At 34.5% G+C, this 20573-nt stretch overlaps 1 protein-coding gene across 2 annotated transcripts in view; it reads right to left on the minus strand.

Annotated features, from left to right (window-relative positions):
- Positions 1–20573, minus strand: part of ADK (adenosine kinase) — a 541004-nt gene that overhangs the window by 462053 nt on the left and 58378 nt on the right. For both annotated transcript variants that reach the window (XM_059169841.1, XM_059169842.1), the window contains exon 3: positions 6403–6456. In XM_059169841.1, the coding sequence (XP_059025824.1) occupies positions 6403–6456 (54 nt within the window). The remainder of the gene's footprint in view (positions 1–6402; positions 6457–20573) is intronic.

Consider the following 20573-nt stretch of genomic DNA (forward strand, 5'->3'; position numbering starts at 1 on the left):
GTGAAGTATGTAAAACTGGTGATTCACAGACCTGTACCCCTGGGGCTAATAATACATTATATATTAATAAAAATTAAAAAAAAAAAAAACAAGGGTCGTGGACATTGCTGACAAATCTTCTCTGTTTTGCTATATGTCCTAATTCCCCAGACAGAGAAATAAATGGTGTTATCTGTGAAGCGTAAGTAACAAAGTTTATATAGAATCTGAATCACCACAGTTTGGGAACTAAGAATATTTTAAATGAAAATATAGTTAATATTTACCACATAAAGTAATACCAAGATATTGTTATCATTGTACTCACTTATTGGTATACATAAAACTACATTTTCAAAAAGCTGACTAATGTGAAGGTGCCAATGCATCTTTCAATATCATGATAAACCAAACTGTCTTTAATAGGTTAAAATTAAGAAGCAATAATGTTTTATGAGAATAAACTATGGAATTATTGATTGAATAATTAAATTTTGTTTTATATCTACATTTTTACAGTATTTTAAAAAGTTTGGCCTTGAGCACAAAGAGATCTTAGTTAAGCTTAACCGTGAAGACAAAAATAAAATTATTTATGGGGAGCCCTCAAAAAGGGCTAGCATTGAATTTTTAAAAAATTAACAGTCTGCTCTAAAAGTGGCATATTCAACTGAGAGTTTTTCTAAAGTGTATAAGTCAAAAATTACAGGGCAGAGAACCAACATCCAAGGAATTAAGACAATCAACTAAGGCTAAAACAATAAACTAACAATACTATCAAGTATAAGACCCCTGGTTATATATATATACTATAATTGGGCCCTTTCAGCCCTTTAGACCCTCATCATGTTTGCCCACTTAGTTAGCAATTATAATTAAAAAGCTGAAAAAGTATATCTTGTACATCTTGTAATAGGTAAGTATATTGATTTAACAATTTAATTTAGGGAATCTATCATCTCATTCATTAACTTCTTTTTTTCTTTTCTGATCACAGAAATAACATAATCCATTAGAGAAGATTTAAAATACACCTGGGGTGCCTGGGTCGCTCAGTTTGTTAAACATCGTGACTCTTGATCTCAGGATTGTGGGTTCAAACCCCTCCCCACAGTGGGCTTCATGCCAAAAAAAATTTTTTTAATAAATAAATAAAATAAAGTACACATAAAAGAACAAGAAGCAAATAATATTCATCCATAATTCAGTCACCCAAAAATCTACTATTCTGTAATGTATAAGCAAGCCTTTTCACCTTAATCATCATCATATTAAATCTCTCCCTAAAAACATTTTAAGAACTGCATAATATTCCATACAGTTACTTTAATTGCACAGGAAAAATAACACCATTTAAGATTAATCTAGTTGTACAGTAGCTCCCATTTTAAAATGGCCAACAAAATTTGTGTTTTCTGTAAAATGTATATATATTAAATATTAAGACACAAGTCATGTGGCTATTGATAAGATTCTAGACCCTTTCTACCACCTTTTTAATTGAAATAAAATAAGTAAAGCAAAGAGTAACCTAGAGAATGTCATTTTTATTGCTTTTTAAGCAGTGATAACAGAAAAGGTCTAATAATCTAAATACTCACTCCAATCATTAATTTTTTATTCCAAAGCAATCACATTAGTTTAAAAATTAACCTACCATAAGACTACATACCTTAAAAATATGTTTATAAAAAATAAAAAATTTTTTAAAAAAAGACTACATACCTTTAAGAGATTTTCTAATAATTATTGTAGGTTAAGTTATATATCTACCTTTCTCTCCCAGTCTCCAGTGTGACCAATGATACCCATTTGGATCACAGCTGGCAAAGATTAGGAACAATACTCATTTTCCTCAGAGTAAACATAACACACAGCTAAATAAATGTGGTGTTAAAAAAAATAGCAACTCCAATATAATCTTACTGGTGTTAATTTATAAAATAGTTACTATATAGCATATTCAAAGAGGAAAAGAAATCTGCAAGAAGAATGTTAAGAACAGGTATATAACAAATTCATAAGATGTTCCAAGTAGCCTGAAAAAAAAAAGAAAGAAAGAAAATTCTGGAAAAGTACATATTATTGACATTGAAAACCAATATGTTTTATACTTGATACTATTAATGAGATAAGACTGCACTATCTAAGGTCTCTTTTTTAAGATTTTATTTATTTATTTGAGAGAGAGAGAGCACACACACAAGCAGGGGGAGCAGCAGAGGGAGAGAGAGCAGCAGATTCCCCACTGAGCAGGGAGTCTGATGTGGGGCTCAATCCCAGGACACTGGGATCATGACCTGAGCAGAAGGCAGTCACTTAACCAAATGAGCCACCCAGGTGCCCTTAAGGTCTTTTGTAATATATACAGAAGAGGTAGAAGGGCCGGTATTCATTTAGGCAAAGATATGCAAAACAAACCTTCTTCACTGAAAATGACAAAGAACTGCTAAGAGAAATTTAAGAAGGACTAAATATTGTTAAGATACCAATTCTCCCCAAAATAGGTTCAATATAATAGCCACAAGGACCCTAAAAGGTTTCTCTGAGAAAACTGACAAGCTCATTCTAAAATAAAGGGTCTAATACAACCAAAGCAATCTTCGAAAAGAACAAAGTTGGAGGACTTAACACTAACTGGCTTCAATACTTGCCATAGTCAGTTAATGGACCAAAGAGTGGGAAGTGAGTAGGTGGAACAAGAGACCCACATTCCTATTGTTATTTCATTTCTACAAATACACCAAAGCAATCCAGCGACAAGCAAAGTCTATTCAGCAAATGGAGCTGGAATAACTAGATATCCTGGAATAACACAGATAACTATCCTAGTTATCCATGCAAGAAAAAAAAAAAATGAACCTCAACTTCTACCTCACATAATATGCAAATATTAATTCATGATAGATCATAAACCTAAACATAAAAGGTAAAGCCATACAGCTTGTAAAGAAAACAATATGAATACTTTCATAAATTAAGGTTTGTTAGATAGATCAAAGAAAGCAATAATCATGAAGAAAAAACTGATAAATTAATTATACTTCATCAAAATCGAAAACTTACTACTCAAATAAAAAAAATTTTAACTTAAAATTTGCTTATCAAACACCATTAAGAAAAAAGCTAAGCCAGGAATAGGGAAGAAAAAATTTGTGAAACTTACATTTCATAATGACTGGTATCCAGAATACATAAAGGATTTTTTTTTCTAAAAGATTTTATTTATTTATTTGAGAGAGAGAGAGCAAGGGAGTAAGCATGAGCTGGGTGAGGGACAGTGGGAGAAGCAGGCTCTCCACTGAGTAGGGAGCCCGATGCAGGACTTGATCCCCGAACGCCAGGATCACAAACTGAGCCGAAGGCAGTTGCTTAACTGACTAAGCCACCCAGATGTCCCTAGAATATATACTCATCAATAAAAAGAAAAAGCAACCCGATTTTTTCATATTGGCCGAAGATGTGAACACACTCACCAAAGAAAATACAAAGGGCCAATACACAAACGTGTAAGTGTTCAATGTTATTAGTCATCACGGAAATGCAAATTAAACCACAATGAGATACCACTACATACCACCCAGAATAGCTAAAATTAGAAAGACCAACACCACTAAACATTGGTGAAGATGCAGAGCAACTGGAACTCTCACATATTGCTGGTAGAAATGTAAAATGGCGCAACTACTCAAGAAAATCAAGTAGTTTCTTATAGAACCAAAACCACTACTACCCTATTGACTCAGCAATCTACTCCTAATTACCCAGCAGTAAAATATGTTCACAAAACCTTGTACAAAGTTTTCACAGGAGCCAAAAACTGGAAAGGAAATAGCATAGATGACCACTATAAGAGAAGGGATAAACAAATGGATTAGTAACAAGCAATGAAAAGAAATTAATATATGGATAAATGTCAAAAACATTATACTGAGCAAAAGAAGTATTATATAAAACAGGATATAGATATATATATACACATATATGATTCCATTTATAAGAAATTCTAGAACAGAGAAAACTTAATCTATGGTGGAAAAAATCGTAACAGTTATCTCTGGGAGCAAAAAAGCAGAGAAACTACAAAGAGGCATAAAGAAACATTTTGGGGTGGTGATGAAGCTTTGCATCTAGAGGTTTGGGTTACAAACATTTATTTTTGTTAATTTTTATTTTTTTAAGATTTTATTTTTAAGTAATCTCCATAACCAATATGGGCCTCGAACTCATGACCCTGAGATTAAGAGTCATATATTCCACTGACTGAGCCAGCCAGGTGCCCCAGGTTACAAACATTTATGCACTGGTCAAAACTCAACAAATGTATACTTAAAATGTATGCATTTCATTGCATGAAGTTTTCATGTAAAGGAGATAAATTCTATAAAGTATTGACCTGTAGTTGATACACATTTTAAAATATTTAGAGGATAACATACTGATGTCTGCAGTTGCATTAAAAAAACCTGATAAAGAAATAAATGAATGGATAGAAGAATGAACAGACAGGTAATGCTAATGATAAAATCTAGTTGGTGGGTATGAGTGAATAAATACTGCATATTTAAAATTTTTCATAATAAAATCTAAGTAAAAAAATCAGTCTACCCATAGGAGTACCCAAAGTACCCATAGGAGTGAACTTTACCATATTTAGTATGTGAAATTTTAAATGAATTAACACACTATATAGGTTATATACAAAATAATATGAATATATTCTTTAAAAGCAGTTTTCTGTTGTCTTTAGTATTAATCATAGCCTACAAAGCCCAAAGGAACCTTAGGTTGACTACCCAATTTTGAAACCAAAAGAACTCTGTTATCAGACCTATAAATAACAAGTAACCAACCAATGGTACAGTGAAAATCACCTACCCTCACTGATTTATACTTGGCCACAAAGAAAGAAACTGAAGAAAATTTGACAATATACTTGACAACCCACTATGGAGATTATAATCAAATGAGGACAGAACAAATATGAAAACTAAAAAACTAGCATAACAATGGGATATACCAACTGTAAAAATTCTTGAAGAAAACATCTCCCTACACATTGGTCCTACCATTTTAAGACTAACACTTATTACAATGTCTTCAATATGAAATAAGAAATAAAATAATTTAGAAAAGGTTTTTAAAGAATAATTTTAAAAAGTACTTTAAGGAATAGATTTTAAAGAATTTTTTTGAGAAAAAAATATTATGTGTGTAGACTTTTTGAGTATAGTTGACACACAATGTTACATTAGTTTCAGCTGTACAACAGTGATACAACTTTATAAGTTTTTCTATGCTCACCTCAAGCGTAGCTACCATCTGTCACCACACAATGGTATTAAAATATCATTAACTATATTCCCTATGCTGTATCTAAAAATAATAGTCTTAAAGAACTCTATCACAAAAATTATTCTCCATACAGATGTATACAAATTGAAGACTGCATTAAACTAAACCATAAGGGACCTGAGTTCAATGTTAAAATATCTTTAACATTAGGGATTATCAAACATTAGGGAAATCCCCAAGCAGCATATGAAATTCACCAATATATTTATTAATTGGATAGAACCCTAACTATTACCAAGAATAAGCGTGGTCAAACCTGAAGGTGTACAGCCAGGCACAGATTCCTCAAATTCTTAATTCTACAGTATTATTTGACATTCAGTGTTTGCATAATAATTAAGGTCATCAGAACTTTCTTACTTCACAATGGGAAAAAGAAAGCAGACTAACTAGAAAATAGAAGCATATAAATTCTTTTTTTAGCTGTCCTCTTTGGACAATGTCATGATACTGAAATGATTAAGACGATTTTTTTAAAAATTCCCGAACCTGTCATTTTTAAATAAACCTCCAAGTTTCTATGAAGTAATAATCTTTGAAATACTACAACAGAGCAGAAAAATAGCCATGGAGGTATCCCAGAATCATAAGTTCAAGTTATTTCTATCTGAAAGAACCCTAAGAACATTAAAATTTTAAAAAGGAACAAAATTTTGTATATTTAAAGTGCTTTGCCTTATGCCAATCAATACTAGGCATTTAACTTTTCATAAAGAAACCAAATTAGATTTCACCATCTTAAGCATGAGGGTGGGGAAGTCAACTGAGTAAAAGCTAAAACTAGAAACAATTTAATATTTTATGTGAGGAAAGATCATGAAACTACGTATTTCCTAATATGCACATGGTCTAGATGATAGAATAAAATATTACATGTTTTAACATGCATGCAGGAAGAATTATTACTAATGTTAACTGTATGTAATGTAAATTATACTATTCTTACTAGAATTAAGGTCATAGTGTTAATTATATTTTTATATTTCACATAATTTAAAAAATCAGATTGTTTACATACATCTCCATAGAGGAGTAAACTATGTACCACCTAGGGCTTAATGTACTTACAATTCCTTGTGTTTGTCCTCAGCCAAGATCTGGTCATTCGGCTTAAGAGAATACCTGTAAAACAAAACAAAAAAATACTGGTCATATAAACATATAAGCACATTTGGCTCATGGACATCTCACTATGGTTATCAACATACAGCCAGTTAAACCCCATCGAACAAGCACTACCATAGTGTTACAAGTCTCTGTCTTCACTGATAAAACATTAATGTCTAAGTTCTTTGTTGTTCTGTTAGTCACTTCTGCAGACACCATCCAAAGAACTGAAGTAGGATCAACCTGACCTTCAAAAACACAAGGTATCTTCAGTAGTGATCTGTAATGTTACATTCATCCAGCAGTTCAAAATTCAAGAAACTGCCACAGTAAGTATTTAAGCATTCACAAAAGAATATGCATTCATTCATTAAATACACAGTAAAAATCTGTGTACCACACTATGTCCTAGGTAGTGTGACTTAGAAGGAGAAATAAGTTTCTGAGTTCCTTGACTAAACCATTTATAAGCTTAATAACAACAAGCAATTATTTCATTTCTTTAAATCTCACTTTCCCCGTCTATAAAACAGAGGCTGCTATGAATATTAGAACAGGTATCTTCCAAATTACCATATATTTGTCATGTTAAAGGTAAACAGATTTCCGAGCAGTACACAGAAAAAAATAAACAACAGACTTCAAATTCCACTTGTATTCAACCCTTTTCTAAAAACTAAGCTCCCTGACAATGGGTCAGAAGTTCAAGTGGAAACGTTATATAGATTCTCCTTTCTTACCTCCCCTCTCATAAATGCCTTTACTCACTTGACAAAAAGAATGGCATCCTGAATAGACCTGTACTGCAGTGACTGGGGTATATAAAAAGCTCTGAAGTGCTAAATGAGAAATGGTTCATAATATTTTTGTCTGCAAAATCTCTTTAAGTGAAGTACCATAAACTGACTACAGAGTTTACTGTTTGATACATTATTTCTATAAATAACTAAGCTACAAATTATAAATGGGGAGCTGTCACAGGATGTTCTATTTTCAGATATGCTACGGAATGGGGCACAAGTTGATTATACTTTTCTTTAAAAACTTTATCTTTGGGCACCTGGGTGGCTCAGTGGGTTACACCTCTGCCTTTGGCTCAGGTCATGATCTCAGAGTCCTGGGATGGAGCCCCACATCGGGCTCTCTGCTCAGCAGGGATCTTGCCACCCCCTTTTTCTCTGCCTGCCTCTCTGCCTACTTGTGATCTCTCTGTCAAATAAATAAATAAAATCTTCAAAAAAAAAAAGTTTATCTTTTCCATTCCATTTACATGATTAAAGATTGCATTACTTGTCAGGAAGAATCCTATGAAGTAAAGCTAAGAGAGTTTCCAAAAAAAAAAAAAACAAGAAAGAGTGTCAACTTATTCCCTCCAAGCAACAAATTAAAAACAAAGTTCCTTGTCTTTCATTTATCTACTGAGGATTAAATATCAGAACATGGTTGTCACAGAAACACAAGTCAAATCATTTATTTGACTTTATCAAGAAAGTAAATCTGCTATGTTTGACAATGAAGAACAATTGTACCAATGACTCCAAGGCAGACAACAGTCTTCAATTGAATGAATGGTTTTGACTAAAACATGTTTAAGGCACTCAGTAAAAACATATTAACAAGAAAAATCCTTTTGACATAGGTATCAACAATATTACAATCAACAATATTTAACTTTCCCTAGCATCTCCTAAAATGTTTAGGTAAACTCTAAGTAAAACACTAATAGATATAATTACTAGCTATTTAGGAAGCCTTATTAAAACCTTTTTCAGCGTATTTCTTAAAACTAAATGTCTCTAATGACTCTAATGACTGGGAAGTCCAGTGATTTTCAATTCTTTGCTTCTAACAAAACTGAGAAAGGACCTAAGAAAATAATCAACTGGTAGACAAATAAAAATAATTTTTGATGATAGGCCATTTGATAATAGAGAAGCTCAAACAACTGAGTGCTGCTGAAATAAAACTCTGCTCATTACCAACCAATTAATTATGTGAACACATCTCTCAGGACTTCCACCTGTCAGGGAGCAAGAATTCCTCATCTGTTTCTCAGGGGACAAGAACTCCTGTCCCCTTCAAGGTCCTAGATGGACTAAGAATCAAATTGACAAATTAAAAGAAGAAAATCAAATGTAATGGACATACATATGAGGAATTCACATAGACATGGAAATGCCAAAGATGTCAAACAAAATGAGGTATATGTACCATTCTGAAATAAGGAGAAGGAAGTAGGGACCTGGGATTACAAGGAAAGAATGCACTTTATAGGGAGATAAGAAGAGATGCTTGGGGGCACCTGGCTGACTCAGTTGGTTAAGCGTTTGACTCAATTTCAGTTCAAGTTATGACCTCAGGGTGTTGAGATGGAGGGCTCTTGGCTGAGCTTGGAGCCTGCTTAGGTTTCTCTCTCTCCTTCTCCCTCTGCTCCTCCTTGCTTTCTCTCTCTCCCTCTCTCTCAATTAAAAAAATATATATATGTGTCGTAATTTGATGTTTTCCCTATCATATAAATGTGTCACTCAGATATGATTTATCTGTTAATGACTCTTATTCTGGGAAAGATTCCCCAGTTCAGACTCTTCCTTGAGGTTAAGGGAGGGACAATAGTTTCTCATGAACCCACAGGGTCTCAAGTGCCTTCAACTCAAAATAATTCACATGCCAAAGTGGCACGTTCTGAGGAAGCGCCTATCTGAACCTCTTCACATTTCAAAAAGAAAAAAAGGGAAATAAAAATGATGCTGAGCAGCACTGCATATTATTATCCAAGAAAGGCTGAACTAAATGAAAAAACTTAGTTTCACCCACCTCATTAAAAGATGCATTTCCAATAAAATGTTTTGTTTAATAATTATTTAACAAAATTTTAATACAGTTATGTTGTTTTATGAAGTATACATTAGTTATAACTTAATGACTAGGAGGTATTTTAAAATTCAATTTGCATGCATAAAAATATATTATCTTCATTATATATGCATATTATATTAAATAAAAAGATAATTTGCACACAAAAATACATTACAGAAGGATAAAATCTGGTGGTAAAAAAATTTATAGAAATACAAATTTAAACACAGAAAGGAATATGAAATTTTTCAGGAGAAAGAGCTTATTTTTGTCTTTTTTATAAATGGATGATGGTAAAATAAATTTTTTTAAATAAATGGATGATGGTAGATAGCAAACATTACAATAAAAAAATCATAAATTTTAACTTAATGAGTGAGGAAGTTTATTAAAGTTTATTAAAACATTTTTATGAAAATTAAAATGTTTGAAACCAGTGGATTTGATTCTATGTCTTAGCAAAGTGTTTTGAAAATGCACAACTCAACAGCAACTCAACCAATGTTACTTTCCCTCTCCGGCTGGCTAGTGATAAAGAATAACAAACATTTCCTGCACTTAAGGACCTTGAGATTCAGTACCTGATCAGAATAAAAATAACTGTTTGTGGTATGATAAGGTTACAATGAAATGAAGCACAAGGTACAGTGTTAAAACAAAACACTGAGTAACAAGACTTCTTCCTAAGAGCATCAAAAAAGGAACAGCTTTTATCTGTTCCACAACTTCCTCTTCCTTCCCCACTTCATCTCTCTTCTCTGTTTCTTTACCATTAAAACAAAACAAAACAAACAAAATACTCTTCCCTTTTAAAGTTTCAGGATAAGAATTTAAAGGGAATGGTGAAGCCAGGAAAAAAAAAGGGGTCGGGGCGGGCATCCACATAGCCAAGAAGCAAGCAAGGAAAGATAGCCTGATTTTTTATCAATCACTGAAAGGGACATTTTACTTTCCTAATTCACAGAGTACCTGTCCAGATCCTCAAGAATAAATGTGCAAGATCCATTCTGGACTATTCTCCAAGCAAATTAGTTCCCTAATTCCAAACTCCAAAGCAGTCATTCTTCTCATAGCATTTCTTTTTCTCATCTGATTTCTCCCTATCTAAAACCAGATAACTTTTCATCTTATGTCAATAACTAATTTTTCTTCATCTTTGCTAGTTTTTTAAAATCAGTTTTATCTTCCTTATCTCTTCCTTGACTCTTACACACTGCAGTTTAGGAAACTGGACCACACATAAATATCCAAAGTTGACCAAAATGTAAAGTTTGAGGAAATAGTACCTAATACTACCCTCACTTCTGACACCAATTGCAAATTCAGGAGGTTCCCAAAACCACCGTCTGATTCAGTAATTCATTACAAGAACTTACAGAACTCACCGAAAACTATTACACTCATGGTTAAAGATTACAAGGAAAGGATACAGGTCAAAGACCAAGGGAGGACCCATACGGAGCAGTGTCTGGGAGAGCTCCAAATGCAAAGCTTGTTCTGGCATCAGTATTGACAATCCAGCATGTTGCTGGTATGTGACAACGTGGTATGCAGTATTGCCAACAAGAGAAGCTCACCCAAGCTTCAGTGTCCAGATTTTTTTACTGGGGCTTCATTACGTAGGCATGATTGATCAACTGACTGCCCAAGTGGTTTAACTTCGTTTTCGGGTCAACTGATACCAGTTGGTGTGTGGCCAGCGCCTATCCTAAACAAAACATGCTTCCATCAGGTATGATGTAGATCACCTCTCAGAAGTCAAAGGTTAAAAATCCAAACATCTCTTTGAACAAGACCAAAATCTTTACTACACATATGCTTATGTGTGTTGATTTACATATGTCCATAAATATACTGACATGTACATGTATTTCTTTATTCATAAACTTCTATCTAGATCTACTTTTTTCAAAGAACTTTCCCTTATTAATACTCACATTACCCAATTTCAGTTGGTTAATAACTATATGAAATGCCACTAGAATAACCTATAGTCATTAATTATCTATCTCTCTGCCTAAAAGAATAATATTCTAACTTATAAAATGGAGCACTTTTTCAGTTCACAAATTTTTTTAAAAGGCACTAGTAGAGCAAAGTATTTGTTCCTCCATACAACTTAAATACATTTCCAAAGCTCATAAACTATAACCAAACTATTTATTTATATAGATGTTTATTCATGAGAATAAAAACTTTATACAACTTAAAAATATACACAAAAATAGTATACACCTGTAACTGTAAAAATTATGTTTTAACTAAGAAATACTTCAAATTTATCTTGAAAGTAAGTAAAGTATAAGTAAAGTATAAATTATAAATGTAAAGGTAAATATATCATCAGGACCATAACCCCTACTAAAATAATGGAGCTATTTCTCAATGAAATGTACAGTTGGATGTTTATTTACATTTGGAATTATAAATACATGTATTTCTCATTTTCATTTAGTATGTCCTGTTCTGCCAACCTAACTGCTATTGACATAAGATATACAGTGTCTTTTAATCTATCACATTTAACTTACTCTCTAAACATTCATTTTTTTTTTTTTTTTAAGTAGGCTCTAAGCCCAATGTGGGGCTTGAACTCACTACCCTAAGATGAAGAGTTATATGCTCTGCCTACTGAGCCAGTCAAGTGCCCCTCAATGATTTAAATTAATAAACATCAGGGGGAAAATTCAACTTAGTGGGAATTAGAAAGTAGAGAACTATATCTCAACTTTCTACCATGTCTTTCCCAGAATGATAGTAAGTACAGCCTATTCTTTAGTTGGGTTTTGTTTCCTAAAGACATGATTAGATAGATGTTCTGCTTCTATACGCATTTCTTTTTTTTTTTTTTTTTTTAAAGGTTTTATTTATTTGACAGATAGAGATCACAAGTAGGCAGAGAGGCAGGCAGAGAGAGAGGGGGAGGGGGAAGCAGGCTCCCTGCTGAGCAGAGCGCCCCAATGTGGGGCTCGATCCCAGGACCCTGGGATCATGACCTGAGCCGAAGGCAGAGGCTTTAACCCACTGAGCCACCCAGGCGCCCCTGAGCCACCCAGGCGCCCCACGCATTTCTTCATTTAAACATAAACATGGCCCCTAAAAGGCCAAACACTGCAGAATGGTATAGTGGCAGTTCTCAATCTTTTTTCTGCCTAATTTACCAGAGGATAAAGACAAGCACTTATTCCAATCAGCAAGAGATAAGAAACCTGGTAAGAATACAGAAAAGCACCTTCTTTATCTGCCTCAAGCATCCACAGAGCACCTCTGAGTGAAAGAACGTTAGACTGAAAGTCTAAGATCTGCGTTACTGTCCTGTGTTACTGTCCATTAATTAGCTTTTTGAAGTGGGCAAGCCATTTAATTTCTCTAAGAAGAATGAAAGTACCTATGCCACAGGGTTGCTATGTGGATCAAATAAGATAATACAAGAAGTGTTCAAGCGCCACCACATGAGCACGTAATAAATACCTCTCCCGCCTTTCTTGTAATGCATCTACCTCTGTAAAATGACTAATTCAATTAGCTCAGATAGGGAGGAAAGGAAGTGTAAAGTGTTCACATGTTTTGAAGCAAATGGGTAACTACAAATTTCCATCAAAAAACAACAGTGTTGTGTACAAATATGTCGATGAGGGAATTATTTATGGAAAAGTTAAATTGTAAGCAAACACTAAAGAAAGTAGCAGATTTATAATCAGTAAATTTTAGCATGATAGGGAAATGGTTCAAGATTAAGCTTTTTAAAAAAAATGGTAATATTCTCCCAAAAAGAACTGGAAACATAACTTCAAAATACTATATAGGTTACAGATTTTTTTTATTCTCCTTGTGCTTTTTTGAAATAAGCAAATTACTTTCGAAATTAGAAAAAATATATTAAAAACAAATACATATAGCACTTTAGAATCCAGTCATAATATTCACCTGGATGTAATTGTCACTTAAACTTTTCTTTTCTTTTTTTTTTTTAAAGATTTTATTTATTTATTTGACAGAGATCACAAGTAGGCAGAAAGGCAGGTAGAAAGGGAGAGAGGAGGAAGCAGGCTCTCCGCAGAGCAGACAGCCTGATGCGGGGCTCGATCCCAGGACCCTGGGATCATGACCTGAGCCGAAGGCAGAGGCTTTAACCCACTGAGCCACCCAGGCGCCCCTTCACTTAAACTTTTCAACCAATGAACATTTAAGCCTCCAAATACTAGTTCAAAACTTTTCTTGTATAAAGTTTTTAAAATAAATCTAATTAAATATTTTTATTGTATAAATATGGACAGCAACAGATGACAAGTGGATAGGAAGAGAGAGAAGGAAAAGAGGAAGAGGGAAATAAGAAAAATAAGGGAGGAAGGGAGGAATGAGGAGAGGAGAAGGAAGATTAATTTCCTTCATCCCTGCCTGAGCTGCTAAAGGAAGACACACTTGAAGCAAAGAAGAATAAAATACAGTAATGACATTCCCACCATGGGTAATGGGAAAATGGCACTGTTACTTAGGTTATAATTAAATATCAGAACACATAAGTAAAATGTATTAATACATGATAGATAACTATTAAGATATGCTATAACAGCAGTAGTGTGCAACTAACAGTAGTCATGAGACTAAAACAAACATTATTTATTCAAATGTGCTTTCCCTGAATATTAGCATAACATAAAATTTCAGACCTAGGAAGGCCCTTGAAGATACTGCAAAGTCCAGAAACAGCCTGGTCATAAATGAAATGGCAAATCCAGCTTCATACAAATAGTTAATGCCAAGCCAAGACCCCCTACATAGCAGGACAACAATAAAATACTCCATAAATACTTGCAACTAAGATTGCCCTCTGAGAATTAAACAAGTAAAATTACAAGAAATCTACAAATATTACCACATGGTCCAAAGAATCCAAATAATAGCATGCAAAGTTTTATAGAATTAGCAAATTCAATCAGAGACAATGTGGGTGTGGTAAGATTTTAAACAACATGGTTAATAATCCTAGCGATTAAAAAATAAACATATTAAATACATTTGAAAGGGAAAAAAGGGAGACCAAAAGTGTTAATCACCACAGCAATGTTTCAGACTACAGTTGCAATTTTAGAGGCTTACAAAGAAACAGATTAAAGGGTAAACCACAGAGTTAAAATGAAAATAATAGCAAAAAGTTACAAAGTTTATGAAAAGATATTTTAAATCCTCATTAGTAAGCTAAATGAGGATTATAGCTGAATTATAGAAGGCTAAAAAAAAGGATTAAATAAGATTTACACTTAAACAAACAGAACTATATTCTTTGTATTGTTAAATTTTTTTCTTATGTTTTTATCTTAAAAAAATCATTGATAAATATTCAAAATGATTAGGCACATATTTTCATTAAAGGAAATTTTAGAATTCAGCTTGAAGATGTCACTGCTTGGCTACTGGACCAAGATGTGAAATATTGGGGCTCAGAAGCAAACAGTCAAGAAAGAATTCTAGAGATGTCTTCAGCACAAAACAGGTGGTTTTATTACAGCACAGGGAAAGGACCAAGCAGAAAGAGCTGGACTGGGATTGGGAGGAGTGACTGATTACATATTTTTAAGTTGGGAGAGGTTAGAGATAGTGTTAGTCTCTAAGGAATTTGAAAGCAAGGTTTCCAAGACCTTGAGGGGCCATTTACTACTGTCCAGTAAAACCTCAGTCATGAGACCCTTCATATGTGTTATCAGTGGGCCATATGTTTGGAGGACAACTGCTAACAGAAATAAAGGAAGAAATATTAAAAAAAGGAAGGAAGTTTCCAAAGGGATTTTTATAAGTTAAAGGGGACTTCACTTATAACCTGAAGCTCACCCGAAGCTAAAGTTGCCTTTTATCCTTACCAAAGTATTAACCTTGCGGCAGCTGAGTTCCTGGAAGAAGGTCACCCTGCCTGTCAATGGGCTGTCAAGGAAATTAGGGTTTTTTTCTACATTTCTTTTGCCTTTTTTTCTCCAGATTAAGCCATAGCCAAAAACAACAACAACAACAACAAAACCAAAAAAACCACTTCACAACACACTTCCCATTTCTCTTTTTTTAAAGATTTATTTACTTACTTACTTATTTGACTGAGAGAGAGAAAGGGAGAGCACAAGTAGGCAGAGCAGCAGGCAGAGGCAGTGGGAGAGCAGGCTCTCCACTGAGCAGGGAGCCTGACATGGAGCTCAATTCCAGGACCCTAGGATCATGACCCAAGCCAAAGGCAGATGCTTAACTGACTGAGCCACCCAGGCGCCCCACCCCCTCATTTATTTCTTATATGTTTCTATTTGATTTCTGTCCCTACCCTTCCACTGTGATCTACCTAGCTGAGCTCACTGCTGACATCCTATCATCAAATTAGTGAATTCTTGTAGGCTTTATGTTACTAGGCATCTCATCTCTCCTACATGTGATATTATTAACCACTCTGTCACACAAGCTCACTATACTGCATAAGACCGTGTTTTATTCAGTTCTCCTGCTAAAAACTTGTTATTTCTTCTCTATCTCCTTCCATAATTCTTTTTCACTTACCCAATCTTCTAGTCTACCTCCTTTACTTTTACCCTTTCTTTCCAAAGGCTCATCCATTAGTTGCTTAAAGTTAACTAGTTGGTGTATGTATGTATGTATGTAACCGTTACATAATCATTACACCCAACTGTGGGGCTCAAACTCATGACCCCAAGAGATCAAATTATACACTCTCCCAGCTGAGCCAGCCAGGTGCCCCTATTGTTTCAAATATCACCTATTTAAGGGTGCCCTAGTGGCTCAGTCACTTAAGTGTCTGCCCTTGGCTCGGGTCACGATTCTGTAGTCCAGGGACCAAGTGGCAAGGAGCCTACTTCTCCCTCCCTCTGCCCCCCTGCACCCCCACTTATGCTCTCTCTCATAAATAAATAAAATCTTTTAAAAAAATAAATAAATATCACCCATTTTAATGATGATGATGATGATGGCAGAATAATAACAGCAGCTAGTCTCTACTGAATGGTACTGTATCAAAAGTAAAATTAAATATAATTGTTATTTATTATACACCCCTTCAGTCATGAGATCTCTACCCACCAGAAACATAAATCAAATTACCTTCTAAATGGGTCTACCTGGATATCTCATATTCATCTCACGCATGAGCAAAACTGAACTCAATCTCTCCACTTTCTCTAACGTGTCTTCCTCTCATACTCCCTAACTCAATTGTAAATAGCACCTTCTACTCAGTCACCAAAACCTAAAAGCTGGAAGATCATCCCTGACTCCTCTGCACTCTTTGTTAATCAGTCATTAGCCTCACCTTTGAAACACTAAAATATTACTGCACTTTCTCCAAACCATCATTTCCTGAGTACAATGATCAGGTCACCATCCATCAACAACTCTACCACTATAGCCTTCTCTAATTTATCTCCTCAATGCACTGATCTGCTGCAGACACGTGCTTTCTGTAAATCTAAATGTAAATCTGACCAGTCATTCCCCTGCTTAAACTCCCTCAAGTGTTTTCCCTCGCCCATAAAAAAGACACGAGGGACATTCCAAGCTCCTTAGTAGCCAATAACACTAGCTAACATTTGACAAATACCTAAATGACCTCAATTCAAATCCTCACATTATAAGAGTCCTATTCCAATATTCCCCCCCCCTTTCTTTTTTCACAAGAAAAGTGATTTTCCATAGATTAAGAAACATAATCAAGGTCACACAACTGCAAGTGGCTCCAAAGCACACCCCTTAATCTTTAGTCTATAATGCCACATTAATGAGGTGATTTCATTCTACATCTGTAGTTTCAGTCAGACTTACCAGCTGCTTAAAGGCAAGAAACTTACCTAACTCTGCACTCCTAGTACTTGGCAAAATGTTGACGACAAGGCAAGTGCTCCAAAACACTTGTACTGAACAACATGAACTATTAAAAATGAATCCACATTTAGGTAAGCCTGAGGAATACCATTTTCTCAGTATTATAAGTCAAATCTGAGAATCCACGAGGAACACCATCTTACGATACATGGGGCAAAATAAAAGCTCCATAATTGAGTCTGTGTTCATTCAATTTCAACAGTTTAGATCTTATTGGAGGAAGCCTCAGAGCAAATCAAGACTAATCACTTAGTGTGTGAAATAGTCTAAAATTTCAAATCTAAAAATCTAAGAATCTAGAATTCAGAAGAGTCAAAGACCATCTTTCTTTTAATGCACAAGGTAACCAAGTTAAAGAAAATATTCAAAATTTAGTAGCATTTCCAAATATCAGTAATAATCTAAAAAATATTATTAAATAAAATTCTACCCACAATAGCAACTTTATTTTTTAAATACCTAGAGTAAACCTAAGAAAAAATGTATACCTATGAAAAAAAATACAGTTTTGTAATAAGACCTAAGCTGCACTATATATGTAACAACTAATCACATATGACTATTTATTATTTTTTAAAGATTTTATTTAACTTATCTGTCAGAGAGAGGAGGGAGAAAGTGAAAATGCACAAACAGTGGGGAGAGGCAGGCAGAGGGAGAAGCAGGCTCCCTGCTGAGCAAGGAGTCCCATGCAGGACTCAATCCCAGGACCCTGGGATCATGACTGAGCCCAAGGCAGACGCTTAACCACTGAGCCACCTAAGCATCCCCATATATGACTATTTAAATTTAATTAATTAGGGGAACCTGGCTGGCTCGGTCAGAAGAGGGTATGATTCTTGATTGTGAGGTTGTAGGTTTGACCCCCACATTGGGTGTAGAGATTATTAAAAAAAAAATAATAATGACATTTAAAAAATAAATTTAATTATTTAAAATTAAATAAAAATTTAATTCAATTCATCAGTTGTACTCACCACACTTCAAATGTTCAAAGCTAAGGCTACTGATTATCATACTAGACAGCACAAATACACAACACACTTCCATCATTACAGAAAATTCTAGGGGGGAGTGCTGCTATAGAGCTAATAACTTACTCTAGATTTTGCTTTTAGTTTAGTCACTTCTACATGGTTTAGGTTTTTTCCAAAACACAAGTATTTTTATAATTTTTGAAGCTAACAAATTTAGTAATGATCGTACCATAAAATGTTTAGATCTAAAAAAAAAAACCTAACCATTTTGTAACCCTGTATTTAATGTACTTAAGTCCATGTGTTACTAAAATATATAAAAGAGTGCTTTTAAAAAAATTGAGATGTACATGCAAGAATAGAAACTTATCTGGTAAAGATCTCATTTTTCCAAATTAATCTAAAAATGCAATGCAATCCTTACAAAATCCCAGAAAGAATTTTTTTAGAACTGGACAAACTCATTCTAAAATTTATGTACAGGGGTGCCTGGGTGGCTCAGTGGGCTAAAGCCTCTGCCTTCGGCTCAGGTCATGATCCCAGTGTTCTGGGAGCGAGTACGAGTGCATTGAGTGCGTCCTGCTTGTCAGGCTCTCTGCTCAGCAAGGGGCCTGCTTCCTCCTCTCTCTCTCTGCCTGCCTCTCTTGCCTACTTGTGATCTCTGTCTGTCAAATAAATAAATAAAATTTATGTACAAAAGAAAGCCAAGAATTACCAAGAAAATTTTTGAGTAAGAACAAAATATAGGGACTTGCCCTACCAGACATCAAGATTTATTTTAAAGCTTTAGTAACAAAATAAAGACAGAGCTGTGTTAGTTCAACAACAAACAGAAAGCAGAAAAAGAATTGGGATAAATAAAATAGATAAATAAAAATTGGCATTGCAGAGGCACCTGGGTGGCTCAGTCGTTAAGCATCTGCCTTCAGCTTAGGTCATGATCCCAGGGTCCTGACACTGGGCTCCCTGCTCAGTCTCCCACTCTCCCTGCTGTGTTCCCTTTCTCGCTGTCTCTCTCTGGCAAATAAATAAATAAGAATCTTTTTTAAAAAATAGCATTGCAGGGGCACCTGGGTGGCTCAGTGGGTTGAAGCCTCTGCCTTCGGCTCAGGTCATGATCTCAGGGTCTTGGGATCGAGCCCCACATCAGGCTCTCTGCTCAGCAGGGAATCTGCTTCCTCCTCTCTCTCTGCCTGCTTCTCTGCCTACTTGTCATCTCTGTCTGTCAAATAAATAAATAAAATCTTTAAAAAAAAAATAGCATTGCAGATCAGTGGGTACAGCTTGGACTATCCACAATACAGTGAAATAACAGCTGATTTCCCTTAAGAAAAAAAAAAATTTAACGGGATTCCCTACTTCACATAATGAACAAAGAATCAATTCAAGTCAATTAAAGACCTGAGTACACAAATCATACTTAAAATTTCTAGAAGAAAATACTGTGAAATACCTTTATAAAGAATTAACTACAAAAGTGTCAGAACATTTCATAATTAGTTTTAAAACAAAACAATTACACCTTTTAACCACACATGTAGAGTGTCACCTGACACTCCAAATACTGTTTTACTTCAAACCTAATACACATTCATTTATTGAAATAATTCCTCTTGATCTAAACAAATAATCCAGTTGTAAATTTTTGGTATTGAATAATCAGGACTGAAATTTACAACCATTACAATTCTGAGTATTTTTGGAGTGAATGTTAAGTAATATCTTTCTTTTTTTTTTTTAAGATTTTATTTATTTATTTGACAGACAGAGATCACAAGTAGGCAGAGAGGCAGGCAGAGAGAGAGGAGGAAGCAGGCTCCCTGCTGAGCAGAGAGCCCAATGCGATGCAGGGCTCGATCCCAGGACCCTGGGATCATGACCTGGGCCGAAGGCAGAGGCTTTAACCCACTGAGCCACCCAGGTGCCCCTAAGTAATATCTTTCATTCATGCTTACATTAATCAAGACCTACCTAAAGTTTATTCAACTGTATTACTAAAGATTTAGATTGTTAAGAAAAACATGTTTCCTCAACAACTCTAACCTGCCTTCTTAAAACTATTTTCTAATGATGGTTTTTACTTCTCAATTACCATGTCACTAATTCTCTTCATACCTCTTAGTTCTGTGGTATTTACCTAGTGTCAAGAAAAATAAAAACGAATCTTTCATATATTCCTTTGCTTCTCTTTGTATAGAGTTCTTCCTTTACTCTCCATAACTAGGTCAACACTTAACTGGAAATATTTATATACTCCACAATTTATCCTCCTCTCACACCCAATGTGTCTCTTCAATATGCAAGAAAAGATTATTTTCAATAGCCTACTTCCTGTCTCAATCTTTCCTACTTATTTTCAGTTACTATATTTTGGCAAATTGGACACATCAAAATTAACTAACTTAATTCTGCTTTTCTTTCAATTAGATA

This window comes from Mustela lutreola, chromosome 4 (genome assembly GCF_030435805.1).
Source record: "Mustela lutreola isolate mMusLut2 chromosome 4, mMusLut2.pri, whole genome shotgun sequence".
In the NCBI taxonomy this organism is placed as follows: Eukaryota; Metazoa; Chordata; class Mammalia; order Carnivora; family Mustelidae; genus Mustela; species Mustela lutreola.